The 18,875-nt window shown below is 40.2% G+C and overlaps 1 protein-coding gene across 4 annotated transcripts in view; it reads left to right on the top strand.

The window, feature by feature from the left end:
- Nucleotides 1-1,113: 1,113 nt before the first annotated feature.
- CDH13 (cadherin 13) overlaps nucleotides 1,114-18,875 on the top strand; it is a gene marked incomplete at its 3' end in the record, with an annotated part of 467,396 nt that continues 449,634 nt past the window's right edge. The window contains exon 1 of one of the 4 annotated variants that reach the window (XM_082062393.1): nucleotides 1,114-1,247. In XM_082062393.1, coding sequence (XP_081918519.1) covers nucleotides 1,203-1,247 — 45 coding nt within the window. In that variant the 5' untranslated portion in view covers nucleotides 1,114-1,202. Of the gene's footprint in view, nucleotides 1,257-18,875 lie in introns of all 4 variants that reach the window. The other 3 variants (XM_082062395.1, XM_082062394.1, XM_082062396.1) reach the window with 3 other exon arrangements.

The raw sequence follows: 18,875 nt of genomic DNA, 5'->3' as shown, positions 1-18,875 counted from the left end.
CACTTTATTCACAGCAGGATGCTCCTGTTGATGCCGAGGAACTCAAAGTTATTGGCAGCTCCTTTGAATGCACATCCCTTTGTATCTGCCTTCCCCTCCCCGTGTTCCTGCTCATCTCTACTGGTGCAGCAGCTACCTGTGGTGGGGCAAAGCAGAGAGTGGTGGCAGCTGATTAATGAACAAGCAAGGGAGAAGCATGAGCCGTGAGAGCTGAGGAGAATTTGGACCCTAGTGAAAATGGGAGAAGGGAACTGCTAAATAGCCCTGGCAGCTGCAAGAAGACAAGTCAAAAAAAAAAAAAAAAAAAAAAAAAAAGGATTGAACTGTTGTGATAATGGGGAGTGGCAAGAGAGGTGGAGCTGGAAATGCAGACAAAGGCATTTGTAATCTTTGGTCCATCTGCCTGCTGGGTTGCAAGAGAGAAAGCAGGGTCTTGAAACATCAGGTTCCCTCTTCCAAACAGGAGAAGTTTTTTTTGTAATTGAAGGGCATGCACCTTTGAAACTTTGTCCTGTATTCAAGTTCATTGAATCAAAAGCCAGTTCTGCCATTACCTGAGCAGTTAATAAAATCTATTGCCTTATGATGGATTGTTTCTGCAGGCTAGAATTGATCTGTCTTCGTTATGATTTGTGAGATTGGGAGGAAAACACAAAATATAATCTGTATTTCTGCTGCACTGAAAGATTTCACTGTGTTCTTCTAAGGCTTGGAAGTTACTACAACTGCAGGGGTCATTTTCTTGATTTATTAAAAATAAAGCATACCTTATTAACATTTTAATAAAGAGAATCTCTTTTCAGAGGTGCTCAGAGTTGCTCTTATTTCTCTCTGTGCAATTCCATTCTCTAAAAGGGAAATACTATTGAGATCTGTAAGGCATGATTTGTTAGACTGAAACTAAACACAGAAATACACCAAAGGAAAATGCTTTCTGAAGGTGCTGTGTTTGTGAGAGGTGCTTGCCCAATATGTGTGATGCAAAATGGGGATGCTTTGTGAAGAAATCATCCTTGTAAAGCCATTGGTTCTGGTCATCAGACTCTATCCAATGCTTTAGTGATGATGCTGCTGATCTATTTGGGAAGTTGGCTGGCTCTCAAGGCAGAGTCTCTTCTCAAAGGCTGTTTCACAGTGAAAATATGCTCAGTGCAGCCGAGTGCATGAATGAAAAAGCCTCTGGTACCTTCTAGTCTGGCAAAATGCAGCACAAAACTCAACTTACTCTGTCCTTTCTGCTGTCCCAGGTAAGAAATGTGTGTGTTTTCCTTGCTTTGTTTCATTTTCCTTCTCTTGTGTTTGGATTTGAAAGTGTTTGTAATCCACGTTTGGTTTCTAATTAAACACTGCTTGAATTGCTGTTGAAAGATGCAAGATCTCTGCTCTAAGCCAGTTGCTAGGAATGTAGAATCTCGTAGTTTCTTGATTTACAATTACAACAAATTTGCTGTGTGATATACAGCATTTTTTGTCTCCCTTCAGTAAGGGTGGCTGGGGGGAATCTTTCGAGTGTCTCGGTAGCAGCTGCAGCAGCAGTATTTTCTGTCATATCAAATGCTGCAACTTTGATTTGCCTTTTTCCTCTGTGGCTTTTGCCGGGTAGTAGGGTGTTATAGGCAGCTCACGTTATTTATTGACCTTTTGAAAAAAAAAATAGGGGGAACAAAAAAAGAGGGGGGAATATGGAGGAAAAATAAAATCAGACCTTGCAAAAGGTTCCCTTCCCTGTACTCTCCTGATAGATGTGTAATACTCTGTTAGCGACTTGCTGTGTAGCATTTCTCTTATTAAATGTAATAGATCCCCCTCTGCCAGAAAGCAGAGGAAAAAACACTAGCCTTGGATCTCTGGAGCCCCGGCGGCTGCTGCTGCTGTCTGTCACACAAAGGGACTCGCTGGGCTCGGACTTCTCGGTACCTTCTGCTTGATCTTTTCCTCTTGCTGCTGTTGCAGGGCTCACTTTTTGGAAGCTCTTGGGGGGTCTGAAAATCCTTTGTTGTTGTTCGGTTTAAATGCATTTCTTTGTTTTTTTTTTTTTTTGTCTCAGGAGCTCTGTAAACTCTTGCATTAAGTGACAGTGGCGCTGGCATCCCGTGCACTGGGTAGAGATAAAAGTTAATTCCTTTTTGACCTGCGATCGAGTGGGTTTGTTAACCCTTGAGGGGCTGGTAGGTTTTTACAGCGTCAAACTAGTGCTTGGGACGCTGAGTCTGTGAACTTGTATTTATAATTGCAATCTCCAGTCTGCTTTTTTAAAATAGGGTGATAAGGAGAAAAATGGTGAGGGATCGCTGTTGGGAGAGGCTCATTGCTGAGAGGAGACATATCAAGAGTGTGTAAGTAGGAAGCAGTAGGGTGAACTGAATGCACATGTGTTGTGGATCAAGGGTGGGATATTTGGGTCCTCGTTTAACTTCTTATAAGGAGTAAAAGCACGGGAGTGGGTGGCTGAAGCTATGGGACAGTGGCAGAATCGGTGACTGGAGACTCATGAGCAAGCACGAAGGCATTTGGGTGGGTTCGGGATAACAATCCTGCTTTAGGGCATGTAAGGAATGAAAGCAGCTGCTTTGGGCCATAGGTTTGGTGCCCCAGTGCACCCATGGATGGGTTGGAGAAGCCAGAGCAGCATGTGCTGGGGATACACACTGAGAGGCTCTCCGGTGGGTTGGGGATGCCCAAAGGGTTCCTGGGGAGAAGCTGTCCAAGTGGGCTGAGATCCAGCCTGGGCAATGCCGAGGGAGCAGAGGGGCTGTGGGGAGAGGGCAGAGGCGGTGTGAAGGTAACCTGGGGATATAGTGAGCTGGTGCTACATTGGGCTTGAGCCCTGCCATCTGGACTGGAGTTTGCTTGGCTTTCTCTGTGTTTTCTGTCCTTTTTTTTTTTTTTTTTGTCTATCTTCTTTAGCACAGTACTGAATTAATCAGCTTGAGTTTGGATTTTCTTTAGCAGTCCCTTGTAGGGAGAACAGTATGTGTATGATACAGGAGGACAGACTTCTGAGGCCCATTAAACCACAGAGCTGGCACTTGTTTAACATCAGTAACTACTTAAAATCTGACAAGGTGCAGAACACCTGATTTTGAAAACTGTGCACTTTACGGATGACTTCCAGTAATACTTCAGAGTTTCTTCTCTTGCTGGGCTGAGTTCAAGGCATATACTGCAGGGCTGAGCTTGTGGTGCTTTAGTATTATGTTTAAGTGCATAAACTGCACAGCCCCCTTCTTTATTAGCATATCCAGCTTTAACTGGCAATGTCTCTACCTGGTGATTTAACACAGCTCCAAGTTTACTTTATAGATCATGGCTAAGAGTTAATAAATTAAGGAATGAATTACACTATATTAAGGAAGCATACATAAATCTATCTTCAGGTACAAGGTGGTTGAGTATTGGTAGGTTGAAGTGTGAACTGAAGGTGATATCATGCTCAGGAAGGAAAAGGGAATTGCTGAAATGCTGTTTGGCTTTTCTCTTTGACACACCACATGCACAACTTTCATGTGACAGGAAAAGTAAACAGACAAATGCGAGAAACAACATATTAAACAAATGCAGCCATCTGGCTGTGTAGTGGTTGTAACACATTTTGGGATTTTTTTTGGTAAGTTTTCTTTTTTTTTTTTTCCCCCCTCCCTTAGCAGTAGCAATAATGCTTCATATAATACAATGCTAGTGGAACCTCCGAAGCACAATTTTGATGACTTCTAAGCAATAACAATCTAATAGTGCAGTACTTCACGTGGAAGCAGAAGATGGTGATAACTTCACTTCAAAGTAGTGATAGCAAAGTTTACAGTGTAGAAAAAAGTTTGAGGAAATTCTTATGTTCATAAGGACATGAACAGAGAAAAGGTTTTAATTAAAAGATCATTTCTAAAACCTGGGAACTTGAGTTTTGTGTTTTCTTGGTCTGCATTTAATTTGACTGCATTTGTTAAATATAAAAAAGATTACCTTTTGAGGCATTAAAAGGATGGGGAATTGCTTCTTCAGCCCATTAAGTGTGTTCGTAAAAGTTGTGGTAAACAGGTGGGCAATAAATGTATTTTTTCCTTTGCAAAGATTTAGTCTATACTACTACCAACTGCTTGCCCTGTGTTCACCAAGAGGTAAACAGAACATCAGCTGGAATAGCTGAGGAAGATATGTTTCACGTAATTCTCTAATTCAGGATCACCTTTAGAACTATGAAAGTTATTTATACAGCTTTATTGATCTGAAGCTGACAATAAAAACTAAGTGTACTCTGGTAGCTTGTGCAGTTCAGTGTACAGTAAGGAGTAAATACAGATTTTTAAATCAATCAAATTCGGGTAGGATTTGGGTTTTTTCCCCAAAGGATATTTTCTAAGGCCTATATACAAAGTATTTTTTTTTTAATAACAAAAGTCCTTCACAGGCTTGCTTTTGTATGTTACACATTTCATGCAAACAGATGAATCAATATAAAATTTGTGAGTAAAACTTACAAGAGGAGGGGAAAAACCAAACATTTTTTGATAGCTTTAACAGTAACTGTCATGTTCCACTGGGGTGCAACTAAGTCAATGGGGAAAAAAAGTACAGATTTCATAGACTTGTCATTACAGTGAATAGAGAAAATCAGTCCTAAAACTCTTTCCCCAAATGCATAGCCCAGACTGCTGCATTCTTAAGCTTTTATTTTTTCAAATTTCTCCAGAAGAGGGCTCCATTCACAGCTTCTAAGTCAGCACCCATATATTAAAAGAAAAATAAATTTATCAGCCTCAGGAAGAAAGACTGGTGCTCACACAAAGACTTTTGATATAATGTTCAAGATTATGTTCAAATTCTGATCAAGCATTTCCATGTTGTATCTTGTTGCTGTAGGTCTTATTTTATTTAAGACTGCTTATTATTTGAGAAGTCTGGAGAAGAACTCCTATATCTCCTGCTATATCTGAGTTGTAAAAATGCTTTGAGCATGTTACAGAAACTCAATTGCCCATTATTATGTGTAATTACTTGTACTGATGAGCATTTTGTGAGCAGGCTGACACCTACTCCTGGCAGTTTCAGGCAATCGTTTTTGGTTATGCAGTCAAAAAGATGTGCCACTTAGATATCTCATTCAACGGTGTCTCCCAAAACACAAGAGCCATTCCAGCAGTGCTGTGCTATTTGTTAAATGTTGCCTTTGGGGGAAGGTTGGCCCCTTGTGAATTAGTATGACTCTGGGTAACAGCTGTAACCTTTTAAAGATATTCTTACACACAACCTGACCAGACTCCTTACTGCTAAGCGAGGGGGATTTATTATAACAAGCAAGTGGAAACTGGTCATGAAAATGCTCCTGGAGTTATGGCATCACAAACCCACTTTGCTGTGTACAGCTTTAGACTTTATCTTGTAATTTAAGATGTAGCTCAGGCAATATGTTAGGACCTGGTTTCTGATGATCAAAAATAGAAAAAAGGTTTTTCTAGCACATGTAATATCTTTTCTGTGATCTGTTGGGGGTTAATGGCTTCATTTTTAGTGACTTTTTCAGCTAGGAAATATTTCTGAAAGATATCTCAGTAGGCCAGCACAACAGGAACTATTAGAACTATGTAGATAATAACAGTGGTGTCTGTTCAAGAAGACACGAAGTTCTGCCTTTTGTTTTCTTCCTGTTCACTGTTGGCTAAGTAGGCTCTTCCCATTCTATTAATATGTAAGGACAAGCTGGATAACAGAGCTGTTACTGTTCTCTTCTTCCTGCATGGCTGCTGGAGCCACATCTCTAATCATCAGCAGCTGATCAGTTTTACCAATGTGTTGTGTCAGGATTTTGGCCTCTGGTTTCAGAGTTCCCTTGGGACTCAAGGCAGAAATGTGGGGTTGATGGTGTTATGTGTGTGCTTTGGGTTTTTTTTGTTTGTTTTGTGGGTTGTTTTTGTTTTTTTCATTTTTCATGGAAATAACTTCTTCAGCCTGTCTTTGACACATATGAGCACAAAATAAACTTTTTTTTTCCTGTATCACCAGTATTGTAACCAGCAAGGCTTCATCTGTGCAAGCAAAAAGACAAATCTACTATGTCCACTGGGGAGGGGAGACAGAATGAGAGGGATTTATCATCCTTAGGAGACTAAGTGAGCCATAGCTCTTGCCAGTTAACTCTGGATGATATTAGTGGGTTCTTGATCATGGCCATATGGTTGCACTGTGCCCTGCCCTAATCACCAGATGGATGGGACCAGCCCAGATGGGACACTGTGGTTTTTCTGTCACTTCATGTGTCTTGCAGCTCGCACGATGTTGGTGTGTACAAATCAGTAGGTTATTAAATGCCAAAGAGGAGTGAAAAATAAGGCTTGCTTTATTAACCACTGTTTCATTATTCAAAGGTCTTGGAAACTTGCCCACTGCCTTTTTTTTTTTTTTTTTAAGTGTTGTGATGTGGACTGTATTCTCTGTCAAACATAAGAATCTATTTATTTGAAAGCCTTACTGGTTTGTATGAAGGGAACTCATTCCATTGCTAACTTATCTAATATTCTGCTGTTTCACACCATTAATTTTCTTGGCTAAAGAAAAAAGGAGGAATGTAAGATTTGGTTTGGTGGAGCTGGTTAAAACAGTTCTAAGAACAGACTAAAACAAACATGAGCTATTAAAAATGGGGTGAGGTGAGAACAGTTTGTCAGTATCTCTAACCACTTGGAAAAGCTGATTAAGTTGTTTAAATAACTCCTGATATCTATGAATATCCCTGTATGGATGTCTAATTTGGTGTCTTTGAGCCTTGTTTTTAGGGAGACGAACATTCACCTTCAAGTTTTCAAGTGTCTCAAAACTGGGCACTCATATGCAGCTCTCCAGAATGAATTAGTTTTTATTGCCTAAGGTTCCTTAGAGTCCATTTGATAGAGGTTCTACTCCTCAAACTGAAAAACAAACAAAACCACCGCCAACAAAAAAGAAAACAAAAGCAACAACAACAAACACCCCACAAACCCCTAATAATAGCTGTCTCAGTCTAAACTTTCTCGTTTTCCTGCTGTGAACAACTAATTCCTTATTAGTAATGTTTATATTTCTATAAAGCTAATATTTCATTCCCAAGGACTTTGCAGTCTGGTATATAATGAAGAGCAAATAATTCTTGTGTGTATGAAGGCTGTGTTAATAGCAGTACAGACAGAAAGTGGGTTTCTAAAGGTTTGAAGGAGTTTTTGGCAAATGAGTGACTGTGGCAGATGGACCTTGTGGTATTTGTGTGTAACAAGGACTCAGAATGCTGAAAACCACAGGTTCTAGATCATTAAGCTGTCACAGCACTGTCAATGTGGCTGTATGGAAAGAAATACATATATAGGTGGAACATATCACAGGTTTACAACTTGAATTTATGACATAACAGGTGCTTACTTGGACATATCTATACCTGTAAGCTTTTCTCAGCTTTTACTACTTGTGTGCTAAGGCTACTGTAAGTTGGGGAGCTTGACTGGAAACTCAGCTGGGGAAGTACAGATTCCATACATTGATGGCTGGCTGCTACAGGGACAGGAGCACACTTGTGGCAGAGGTACAGTGAGGATGACTAACTTCTCAAACTGTTTGAAATCAATCCATAAAACTGTTAGCGCATTGAGTTTTGTTTGGATTGCTGTGGAACAAAAAAGCATGTTACAACACACCACACTGATAATCAGCTCATCTACTTTATAGTCAATCTATTTCTTTTCATTGTCTTAGCATAACTTGGAATTGCAAGAAGGCTATCTGTGCAAACTGTCTTTACAGAAGAGTCTTGGAGTCAAACGTGGGGGATTTTAAACCCATAGGAGTAAAATAAAAGCTGGCAGCTGCCCATGAAGTCGTTGTATAAAGGCAGAAATTCTAAGCAGCTGTAAATTTGTCTGGATCCCCTAGGGATTTATCCCAGCATGTGTGAATTGGGAGTATGATTTGTAGCTTGTATAGACAGTATAGAAGGATGGGGTGGGTGTGTGGCAAAATCATGTGAAGTTGCCCCTTTCCCAGCCTATTACAGTTTTCTTGATGTAAGATGGTCTTTGAAGTGTGTCTGTTGCATTTTTAACTTTGAGCCAAGTGTTGGTAACTGCCTGGGAACAGAGAATACCGTGTGCAGATCTTGCCTTTTCTCATAGACAAACTTACTGGCTTTGAGTTCCCATACTGCCAAACAAGGTGTATTTAGTCATTTCTCCAGAGACAACCCTCTGTTTTCCCTGAGGAACCACATTTTACCAGAGAACAAACAGCTATATCAAAATGTGAGAGCTGAACATAGTGCTGCTCTATAGTTGACAAAGCAGGAAATCCAGAGCATCTGGTACTTTGCTCTCAAAGTGCAAGGAGATGGAATTAGCTGTTAGAATCCGATGGGCATTTCCCTCCCCATTAAACCCATTGTGTCAGAGGAAGCTGAGCAACTCCAGCTGTGCTATGAAGCAGGAATGGATATCTCAGGTGTTTGGTACAGTTAGATAACTGGCCAAATTAAAAGGTGCTCAGTTTGACCTTCTGCCAAGATAAAATAACTGGTCTTGCAAATGCCAGGAAGTCATGGATATTATCTGCCATCCTTATTCAGGTGAAATGCAAAATGAAAAATGTGGGTAAAGATAAAGGAGAATTGAATTAAAATGGGATGATACATAGAAATCAGTTTTGATTTCTTGGCATTTGTACTAGCTCGCTACCTGAAGGCTGTATTGTGTGTCAGGCTAAGTGGTTTTATTCTTCTCCAAAATGTCTTTTGCTTTTATAATTCATTATCTTATTGAAACAACTGGACTCTGAACTCTATAAATCTTGATTTATGAATATCAATAATCCTATCAATTTACTGGTGTACAGCTCTGACCTGAACACTAAAGTAGTTAGGCCCATATTTGATCACCTTTCCTTAATATGTGGCAATATCATTGCAGGAGACATCATTCAGTGGGAAGATGATGGAAGGATGGTCATTAAATCCCAGCAGTAATGGAAAGTACACCTTTTTGTGCCCATTTACACTTTGTTCAGAAATAAATAAGGATCTGGTATTTGCTTCTATTTCTGGAATAATTATTTTCTTCTAATCCTTTTAATAAAGGATCTAATTTAAAATGATAAAGAAGAATACAATCTTCAGTTTTAAATGTCATCAGTTTTCCTTAGTCGTTGGATCTATGCAGTTTAGTTATCAATGCAGAAGCGTGGCGTTCTGTGCAGTGAGGATATTGAGTATTGCAATTTGGCAAAACAGCAGCTCTTTAGATGATAATTTTGGATATGATATCTTACCATGAAATAAGGTAAGGATGCTGGGAACAAATTATGGAACTTTTTTCTCTTGTGGTAACGACTTCTGGTCTTACACATCTCCCAACTGCAGTTTTCTGAGTTTGCAGTAGCAAAACAGTGTTGCTTACACTAATACGGGAGCAGGTCTCCAGTGGACATGGATTGATTGCATTGCCCTGCTTCATGTTATCGAGGTGAAGGATGGTTAGTATCAATGCCAAGTGCATTTCTGCTGTGTACATTTTGGGAGGCTTACATGGCTTCTATTACTATTATATCCAAGCACCCTGCAAATGGTAATGAATTTATCCTTGCTTCCTTAAAATAAATGCTGAGTTACGACAGGAACATTATTCTGAAATGGGAGACAGCCTCCAACATCTGCCTGTTTCAATGACTTTAGTTCTATTATCTTAGTTGAGTAATGATGTAGGCTGCTGTCACTTCTGCTGCTGGTGTTGATTCAGTAGTGACAGCTCATTGTGCTATAGAAAGATTAATTCTGATTGGAGGGAGCCCAGAATAAATTCAGTCTTTAAGCCAATCAGAAGCTGGTGTATGTAGTACTATTTTAATAATGTCGCTCAACTTTCAAAAATATAATTAGTTACGATTTGCCAAAGAACTGCCTATCTCTATACAGCTAGTGTTTTGCATATAGAGGGAGTGAAGAAGAAATGTCAGCTAATCATAACTGCAGAGAGTCCTTTTGGGCATAGGGGAAATGGAGTGTATGTGGTTATAACTGGTGTTTGTGGTGGCTGCTGGCAAAATGATCAGTTGGAGCAGAGGAGGATTATGAGACTTGGCAGTACCACCATATTTGTAGCATTTGAGACCAAAACAGTTTGAGGTAGAAGATGGGTAGATAACAAACCATGAATGATGCTTCTAGTGCTTAGGAAGGGGACAGATGCTGGAGATTTCCACTGCAATGTGAGACATAGTCTCAATGGCAGAATATTTCCCCTGTCTGTTCACTGGTATAGGCTCCCACCTTCCTTTCTTTCCTCAGATTGGAGGCAGAGCTACCAAAAACTTGGGCTCATCTGGCAGGAGATGAGCTGCCTGGCCATGGCAGTTCCACTCCTCTTTGTAGGTTCTGTCAGTGTGGTGTTGCTGTCCTGCAGTGCTGTTGTTAGTGAGATGCACCTAAATGTTTGAATTCTTGAGGGGATGATGACACACAGATGGACCACTTGTTACAAGCCCAGAACATGAGAATCTGTAGACTTGAATGGACTATTGAAAGCTAATCTCTGACTTTGTGGAACAGCTGCCTCTTCCTGTAGGTTACATCCTTCTGAAATGAGGATTTGATCTCCTTACACTTGCTTCCCAAGAATACAATTTTCAAAGCTTTTGTTCCTTCACAAGTCAAAGGCACATAAGCACAGGAATTGTTGTTTGCTATGCATGGGAACTACACATTGATTATGGGTGCCTGAAAGCTTTTGGCTAAAATACAAACAGCCTTGGTTGCCTGCCATAACTCATGTTGAACCTGAACTAAATAGTTTTTCCAACTTGTTCTTGACATATGACTCGTTGATGTTCTGCGTTTGTGGAGTCTATGTGGGATATGAAGGAAGCAAAAGCAATCATGCACAGCAGGAGTGGTTCTCCCTGCCTTCCCTCCAGGCTGACTGGGAGCATCAGTATTCCTGTGATTTCCTTGTTTAAATTGCTTTTTCTCTGTTCCACTTCATCACCCCCCAAAAATTCAGATAGTCTGAGTGCTTTTAGTTTTTCTACTCGAACTTTCTTCCAGAACTTCTAGTGGTGGGGCCAAGGATGAATATTTATTACTTTACTTCTCTTAGATGGGCTTCTATGGGCCATTTTGGAAAGTCTGTCCCTTTTCTTGGTGCTTAGATTTTTTTTCTTTTGGTGATAGATGAGAAGATTGGGATTTTCCTGCAATATGAGGAAAACCAGACACCCTTAAGGTGTTGCATTCTTTTAGTATTTTACATAGTCCCTGGTTATTTTTACCAGGTAATCTGCAAGTTGTCTTGAGTTAGCACAGTGTTAAAATGTAACCTTTAATGTGGTAGGAAACTATAAGCATTGTACTGTTAGTGCTTGCATATCTGGCCCAAATCTTGTGCATTTCTTGGTATGTTTGTTACACTGCTGCTTTGTCCGTCAGTCCTCTAAGACAGTGTAGTTCTATCTACATGTGAAAAAGGCAATTTAATTTGGCTGCTCCATTAATGGTTTTAAGTTGGTGATCTCTTAGAGCCAGGAGTGCTGGGACAGTTATTTAGTAATAAATGTTCCAACGTAGCTGCTGAATTTCTTGTCCCTTTCCTTGGCTGACTGAGGAATACAAGAAAGAAGAGCAAATCTTAATGCACAAAAGTGGAAGGGAAAACCAAGGCAGGGAAAAAATGGTATTCAGTGTCCTATCAATTTTGCAGCTGTTAGGATTTGGAAAGCAGCCTTTTATGTGTGATATACTTAACAGGTGTGTACAGGAATGAAGTGTCATATCTAGTCCGATTCTGCTCATTTCCCCATCTTCAATTACATGCCATCTTGCCTGATAGTTTAGGCTGACGCTCATATCCAGAACTCTTGCTAATATCTGCATCTGAAGCTTCTGGCATCAAGAAACAGGAGGACTTGCATTCTGTTTTATGCGTGTTTGTACGTGTATCAGCATGTTGGTTTATGAGAGGGACAAAATTTAATTCTTCACAGAAACTCTGTTTCCAACATTCATTAGCTGCCCATCCACAGAACTCTTCTACGCTTTGTTTTGGTTGGACATTTTTATTGTCATTTGCTTTATTTCTTAATGGACAATATTTCTCTGCTTTGACATTGTTGTGTTCATGATCATTAAATCCATTCTACTGATGCTTTGGGAAACTCGTTGCTGCACAGATGAAATAAAACTTAGGAGATACTTACTGCTAATTGACTAGTTGGCTGGGGAGGGAATGGGAAAGAGAGAACAGAGGACAAATTGGGTATTAGGTGTGAGACCAAACCAGCCTTTATTGCAGGATGGCACATTGCAGTTTCTTTTAAAACTGTTTGCATGTCACTCCTTTAACTGTCTGAAGCTACTTTGTGTGTACCAGGTTGTTTCCTACACATCCTCCGAGAAACACAAGCATACTTTAACTATGTACGGGTGAAAGTACGTCTCAGACAAAATAGGTAGGAAATGGCAAGAGAACCTGGGAGGGGAAGGACAATTCTGTTTTGGCTTTCCAGCACTAAATATGAAGCAAGCCGGATACCAAGAAAAGCTAGGCAATGTCTTGCTGAAATGCGTATTATGGGCCAGTGCTTATGAGAGTCTTGTCAGATAGCATGTGATTTCCCTTACCATTTTTGCTAAGTTATAATTTCATTGACTTACCTCCTTTCTCTTATTTTTCTGGTGTGTTTTTGAGGCCAGCTGAAGAGCAAAGATTAAAGAGAACCTGACTCCAGGCATATTTGCAAACTAGCTGTTAGTTTTCTGCGGGTTCTTCTGTGCTTAAAAAAGGAACAACCATCCCTGGACAACTGAGCATATGATTCCTGTACAATGGGTCTACTTTTGACACTATTTCTGGGGTGTTTTCCTGACTCATGATTCATTTGGCAGTGTTTGAGTTTAAGCACCGATGAAGAGAACACAGCAGAGTGCAAATACATTTGACCTTTCAAAACACTGGAAAGGAAACAAAAATAGGAAAATAGTTACTTTGCAGTTTTTCCTTATATGTGTTTAATGACTGCAAACAAACTAGAATTCTTATTTCTGCCTTGGGAGCCTGGGTAGCACAGAAACTTCTAGGCCTGAGACCTGCTGTTCGCAGGACAGCGTGTGTGAGTTGGCCAGACATTGGAGTAGAGGTTCCAGTCAACTGTGAGTTCTCCAGTTCACGGATTGGCCTGTAGTTCAGATTTACTGAATTCCAAAATCTTCACTGTTAAGCTGTGCTTGTATAATTGACATGCTGGTCTCGGTTCAGTTGCCTGATGGGCAAGAGTCTGTATTTCAAGTGTAAAGTATCACTTCAACTGTCAATTTAAATCAGTAGTACCTATACAGAAGTAAGGCTCAGGTCTCTGTGAAAACCTTCTACTGAAACCCTCAGCTAGCTACAGCCTTGGTTAAGTTGGATATAGCACTCTCTTAATATGCCACCTCTGAATACTGAGTGTGCAGCTTTAAAAAGTGCGTTACTCCATGGGTGTTCTATGGTGTAAATACCCCTGTTGAGTTAGTGCTGCAGTGGGCTTGCTATGGCGTTCAGCCTAGCCCTTTGTTAACCCACAAGTGCTGGAGGGGTTTTTTAACTAGCAGCATGGCTGAGTCAGGGGGTCTGAAGATCCTCCCTCCTTTTCCTTGTAAAACTATTGTTGATTTGTGACTGTATTTCTTTGCTTTAAAAGCAGAGGAAGTACACGCAGTACGTCTCTCCCAGCCTGTAAGCTATGAGATGTACGTGGTGTGCAGAATTTTGTGCCAAGCTCTGGGGGTAGGTTTTGAATACAGTGATCAGGGTAAATTTTGCTCGTAAACCTCTTTGTGGAAGGAAGGGAAGATTATACAACACCTGGGGTAGGGCTCTGATCTTTTATTGCTAGAAATATTTTTGGTATTTCTAAAACTGCTTTGCAGTTTATGCATTGGAATTTGGATGTTTTTATGGGTCTGAAGCTGCTTAGTTGTAAACAATAGCCCTTCCTTGATTTATTTGTACTACCCTGCTGCTTGTCATATGCTGGACAAGTCCAGTGCATCAGGGAGAAACATTTTTCCCTTCTCATCCCATTTTCTTATTTCTTGGTTCACTGTCTAGTCTCCTTCTGTGGCTGTGGTTACATGAATTTCATTAATAGCAAGTCTTGAGCAATCCGCTTACATAATAATCAGTGTTTCTTTAATTTGCCTTTCTTCCATACATTTGTTGTGAATCAGTGAACTATCTGATCAGCTAGCTATCCTAGCACCTGTAAACAAATCTGGTTTTGTTTAGTTCTATTGGCAAAGCTTCTTGCTGTGCAGGCTGCTGGGTTGGGAGGTGTGGAGTGCTTGTAGAGCCTGAAAACAGAGGGAGATGAGAAAGTGTGACTTCAGCTTAACAGGTAGATACCATCCTTCAATAAAGGGATCCTTGCTTCCTTAGTTGGTAACTCTTTGCTGTAAAATATGTAATTAGTCCCTGGATAAGCAGCGCTAGTACATCAAACCTGCTGCCTTTCCCAGACAAGCTTGTAACTGTTCCCTTCAAATTTAAGCTCCTTTTTGCTTATTCTGGCCCAAAGCATCTTGTTTGTGTAACAGCTTTGCTTTGGCTGGATAAAAGTAGGGCAGGGAGCTGTCTTTGAGCTGTGGCTTTGGGTGTACTTAGGTTGAAGAGGGTTTCAAACTTTGGCCTTCCCCTTGCCCAGCAAACTCTGTGTGGACTTTCATTTCATTTTATTTTTTCAGCCTTTCTTTTCAGACTGTACTGCTTCATTAAGAATCTGAGCTGTAAAGCAGTGCCTTTTCCCACCAGCCGCATGCATGAGGCTGACTCTTGGCTTGAATACAAAGTCTGGTGTCAACCTTGTCCCATTACCAAATATAGTATAAATCTTACTGACAAGGTTTGCAGCCAGCTGTGGCTGACAGGGGGGTGTGGGCAGCGAATGTGTCTGAATGACAGAAGTAATTTCTGATTTCTGTCCTTGGCATTGAACACATGCACCAGCAGACTGGGGAGAAGGTGGTTGTTTCTTGCTTTGTCCTTTGCCCATTTTCCATGTGGAGACCCTTCTCGAGCTGCGGCTTGGCCACCGCACCTGGCGTCAGCCCACCCCGGTACCGGGGAACAGCTGCTGGCCGCAGTATCAGTTACTGGGCTCACAGCATTTGAAGCTTTGCCTCTCTCTTAACAGCCTCATCCTTCTCGAGCATCTTGATTTCAAGTGTCTGCTGAAGCACTGTAAACAGATTTCCTTCAGTTCTGCAGCACTCCGTGCTGTGTTGCAATACATTTTGTCTAAAGCTGTTGGTGATTCATTAGTTCACCGTTCCAAAAAACAGTTCCAAAGGGATCACTCATCTCCCTAGAGCAGTGAAGATATTTTCAGGCTGACTGCACAGTGCTATGGCAGTGTTTTTGAGACTTGCCCAGTTCGAAACATGTGGCAGTGATACCACCAACGGCTGCCAATTCAATGGAGGGTTGCGCACAGATTCCATGGGTGGGAACTTGCAATATTATTAGGCACAGCTAATAATAGTTTCTCTTGACTTCTGAAATGTCAGAATGGTCTTGTGAGTAACTGCACTTTGGAAAGCGTTAACCTTTTCTTTGCCACCAAGAGTAGCCCCTGACATGTGCCATGCTGCATTGTGCTCCCAAAAAGAAAGGAAATATATTGTAAACCAGGAACCTTAATATATGTCCAAGAATTTACTAGTGTAAAGATTTCAGTGTTGAAGCATTAGTGTGGGGACCCATGACTGTACTGTGTGTGTACAATGACTAGAAAGATGAGCTTCTGCTAGCCAGCATTTTATAAGCCCTAATGAGCATGCCTCTACCTCATTTTCCCATCTGCAAATGGCTTTGAAACCTAAGAGTGATGAAACTCTAGTGTACTATTAAAAAAAGAAGAGTGCTAACATAAAGAAGCAAGTCTGTTTGCTTTGAGAGGGTTCAGTTAGTGTCTGGCAGAGTGTCCTGGAGTCAGGTCTCCAGGGTTTCTGGATTTTCTGAGTAAATCTCCTAGACCAATTGCTCTGGAGCTGTGTCTTCTGGCAGGGAACAATAACTGCTTTGCAGAGGACTTCAAAAGGTTTCAATTGCCTTATGAACCAAGTGAAACCAAAAGTAAAAAAAAAATAAAAAAATCTCTAAATGCTCTGTGGAACCAAGTTAATACTCTTTCTTACACTAGCTGTTTATTTCTTTTTGCTATCTAGTGCATCCAGCAAGGTACCAGCAGTATGTCTCCAGCTGCAGGATTTACTGTAAGATTTTTATGGACTGCTGGAGGCCAATCAGTAAGGGATTTTGATATGTTGGCTCTGGAGTGGCAGAAACTGATAAATGGAAAGGCAAAAAAAAAAAAGCTAATGTTAGAGTGAGAAATTAAGCCATGAGCTTTTGTGTCCTTTTGAGGATATAACTAAAAGCAAAGCTCTGACACAGATGAGCCAAGTTTTGGGCATACTGGACACTTGTCTCTTCTTGTGATTTAGGTTGGAGCGCTGGCCTGTTGCTGATTACAGAGCTGCATGGGGCATGGCGTGGAGCCAAGCCCTGAGTTGGAGAGCAATGTAAATACAGGGGAAAGACAGGTAGATGACCTATATTCAGACTGCTCTTCTCAATTGCTTTTTACAGGTACTTATTATAGTTAAGAACACCTGCTGGATATTTGCTTCAAGGCAGAATTGCATCACTAGGGATTATGAATAACCTCACATAATGAAGGGATCTCATTTTCTGTATGCTACTGTATCTATAATTTTTGTTTTCTTCTGTGAGAAGTTAGATGATAATATTTAAGACCAGGGAAAACTAAAGTGCAAATCAAGAAAGTAGCTTGTGTGAAGTCCCATAGGACATCTTTAACAAGTGGGATGCAGTCACAACTCAGGAACCCCAAATTGCACATCAGTGCACACTGTCCCTGGCACTGAGAATCCAGAGTAACATGCCGTGTTGGGGAGAATCTTGGAAAGAGTCTTGCAGTTTTTCTATTTATTAGAACTAAAACTTCAATTACATTAACTAGTTTGTATCTTAATGAAAAAATCCATCCCTCTACTTCTTCAGTGCATCTAACTGCCAGCATTTAGTTCTTAAGGATATTTTGCAGCCTTGTGACTACAAAGATGTGTTTTTTATTGTGCTTGGGGAACTGTGGTTAACAGAATTATTTCACCCAAACAGAGAGCGTGACTGTTGTCATTTTGTTGTTCTTCAATAATCCAAAATACATCATTGACATCAATGCTTTAGTAAAACTTACATAAATGTCAGTGGGTTTTAAGGCTATTTTCCTTTTTCCCCATCCTAGTGGTGTGTGTGTTGTTTCCTCCTCCCCCTCACCCAGGATTAGTGTGTCATTGTCTTTGGCAGCTTAAATCTTTTTGTGAGTATTTAAAACAAGTTGTGTACTTACAAATCTGACAATAAAATAAAAAAGATTTATCTCATAGTAAATATGGAGGAATAAGAGAACTTGGTATACCCCATCCCCTCTGCCCTTGAAATCATGATCATCAGAGATGGTCTGAGGGAGCAAATAGTGAGAAGTGTTATCTGCCCCAAACTCCCCACATGACCAAGCTGGTGGTCTACTCTATATGTGTAGTATCGTGTGCAGCCCAGAAATATCATATAACAATCTTTAGTGTCCTCAGTGAAAAATCAGCTCGATGTCTTGCATCAAACAATTTGCAGCTGACTACTGCACATGGATTTTTTTTTTTGTTGTTGTTTATAGAATGATTCAAACTAGAGGTTAAACCTAATAACCAAGAATTAGTTATTTGAACAGTATTTAATCAGCCTCCTGTATGTGGAACACTTGCTTAGAAACACAGTAATATTGGTCCATATGAGTGATGGAGTTTGAATATGAATTTGCTTTTATGGCAGCCATTGTGTGTATTAGTTCAATACTGGCACTTTTTTTTAGGCTTCTGTTTTAGGTGGCATGCAGCATTTGAATTGCAAGACCTTGAAAAGAAATGCTGTATTTTTAAACTTTGTCATCTTTTGACATTATACTCGAGAGCAATGATTATTATGTCGTTTCTGAAAATCTGAGATGTAGATCTGTCAAGTATCAGTTAGAGTTAAGCATTTTGTTTATTTTCTGGTTTTAATATTTATGGTATTAACAGAAGATAAAAATCAGGTTTTATTTCTCTGAAGACTTCTATCAATTCAATTAAGCTAGGATTTTGTAAACAAAACTGATTTGAAAGAGGGTAAACCTCCCTGGGTTCTCAGAACATGGATATGTCTGAATGTCCTTGCTATTCTTATAACTCTAATCATTGATAGCTGTAAGCCCATTCAGAATATTATCTAAGCACTGACAAGATCCTCAGTATTAGTACAATGCATTAAAAAAAACCCCTCTTGTGCAATCTCTGGCTCTCAAGGACAAACCACCTAATTAGCTGACCTGTCTTAAACAGAAAGAATAATGTGTGTTTATTAAGGAACAACAAATTGCAGAATTCAAATCTGTTTTTTGGAATCTGAAAGATTTGGGGAGGGAAGCATTTAATGGTAGGGAAGGGAGATGAAATGTGAAGGCATTGTGTACCCCAATCAAGAGAATGCTATGTGTGTGTATGTATACATACTGAAGGTATATACGGATACATGTAGGATCATATACGCAATGTAGATCAGGCAAAAGCAAAGAGAAGCGTTGTGAGTTTTATCATGTTATAGTGGCTTTTTTATTCCCAAAGGTAATACTTGGTTTGTAACTCATTCTCTAAACTTATGTTCGTGCCTTAAGATTGAAGCTTTGGAACTTTAAAAAAAAAAAAAAATTAAAAAGGGAGCAATTGGGGCCTCGCTTCAGGTTCCTCTAAATTGAGTCTGAGATGTTAATATTAAATCCAGTCA

This window comes from Streptopelia decaocto (assembly GCF_964273445.1).
Source record: "Streptopelia decaocto genome assembly, chromosome: 11".
Taxonomy (NCBI): domain Eukaryota; kingdom Metazoa; phylum Chordata; class Aves; order Columbiformes; family Columbidae; genus Streptopelia; species Streptopelia decaocto.
This window is presented reverse-complemented; position numbering and strand designations above follow the sequence as displayed.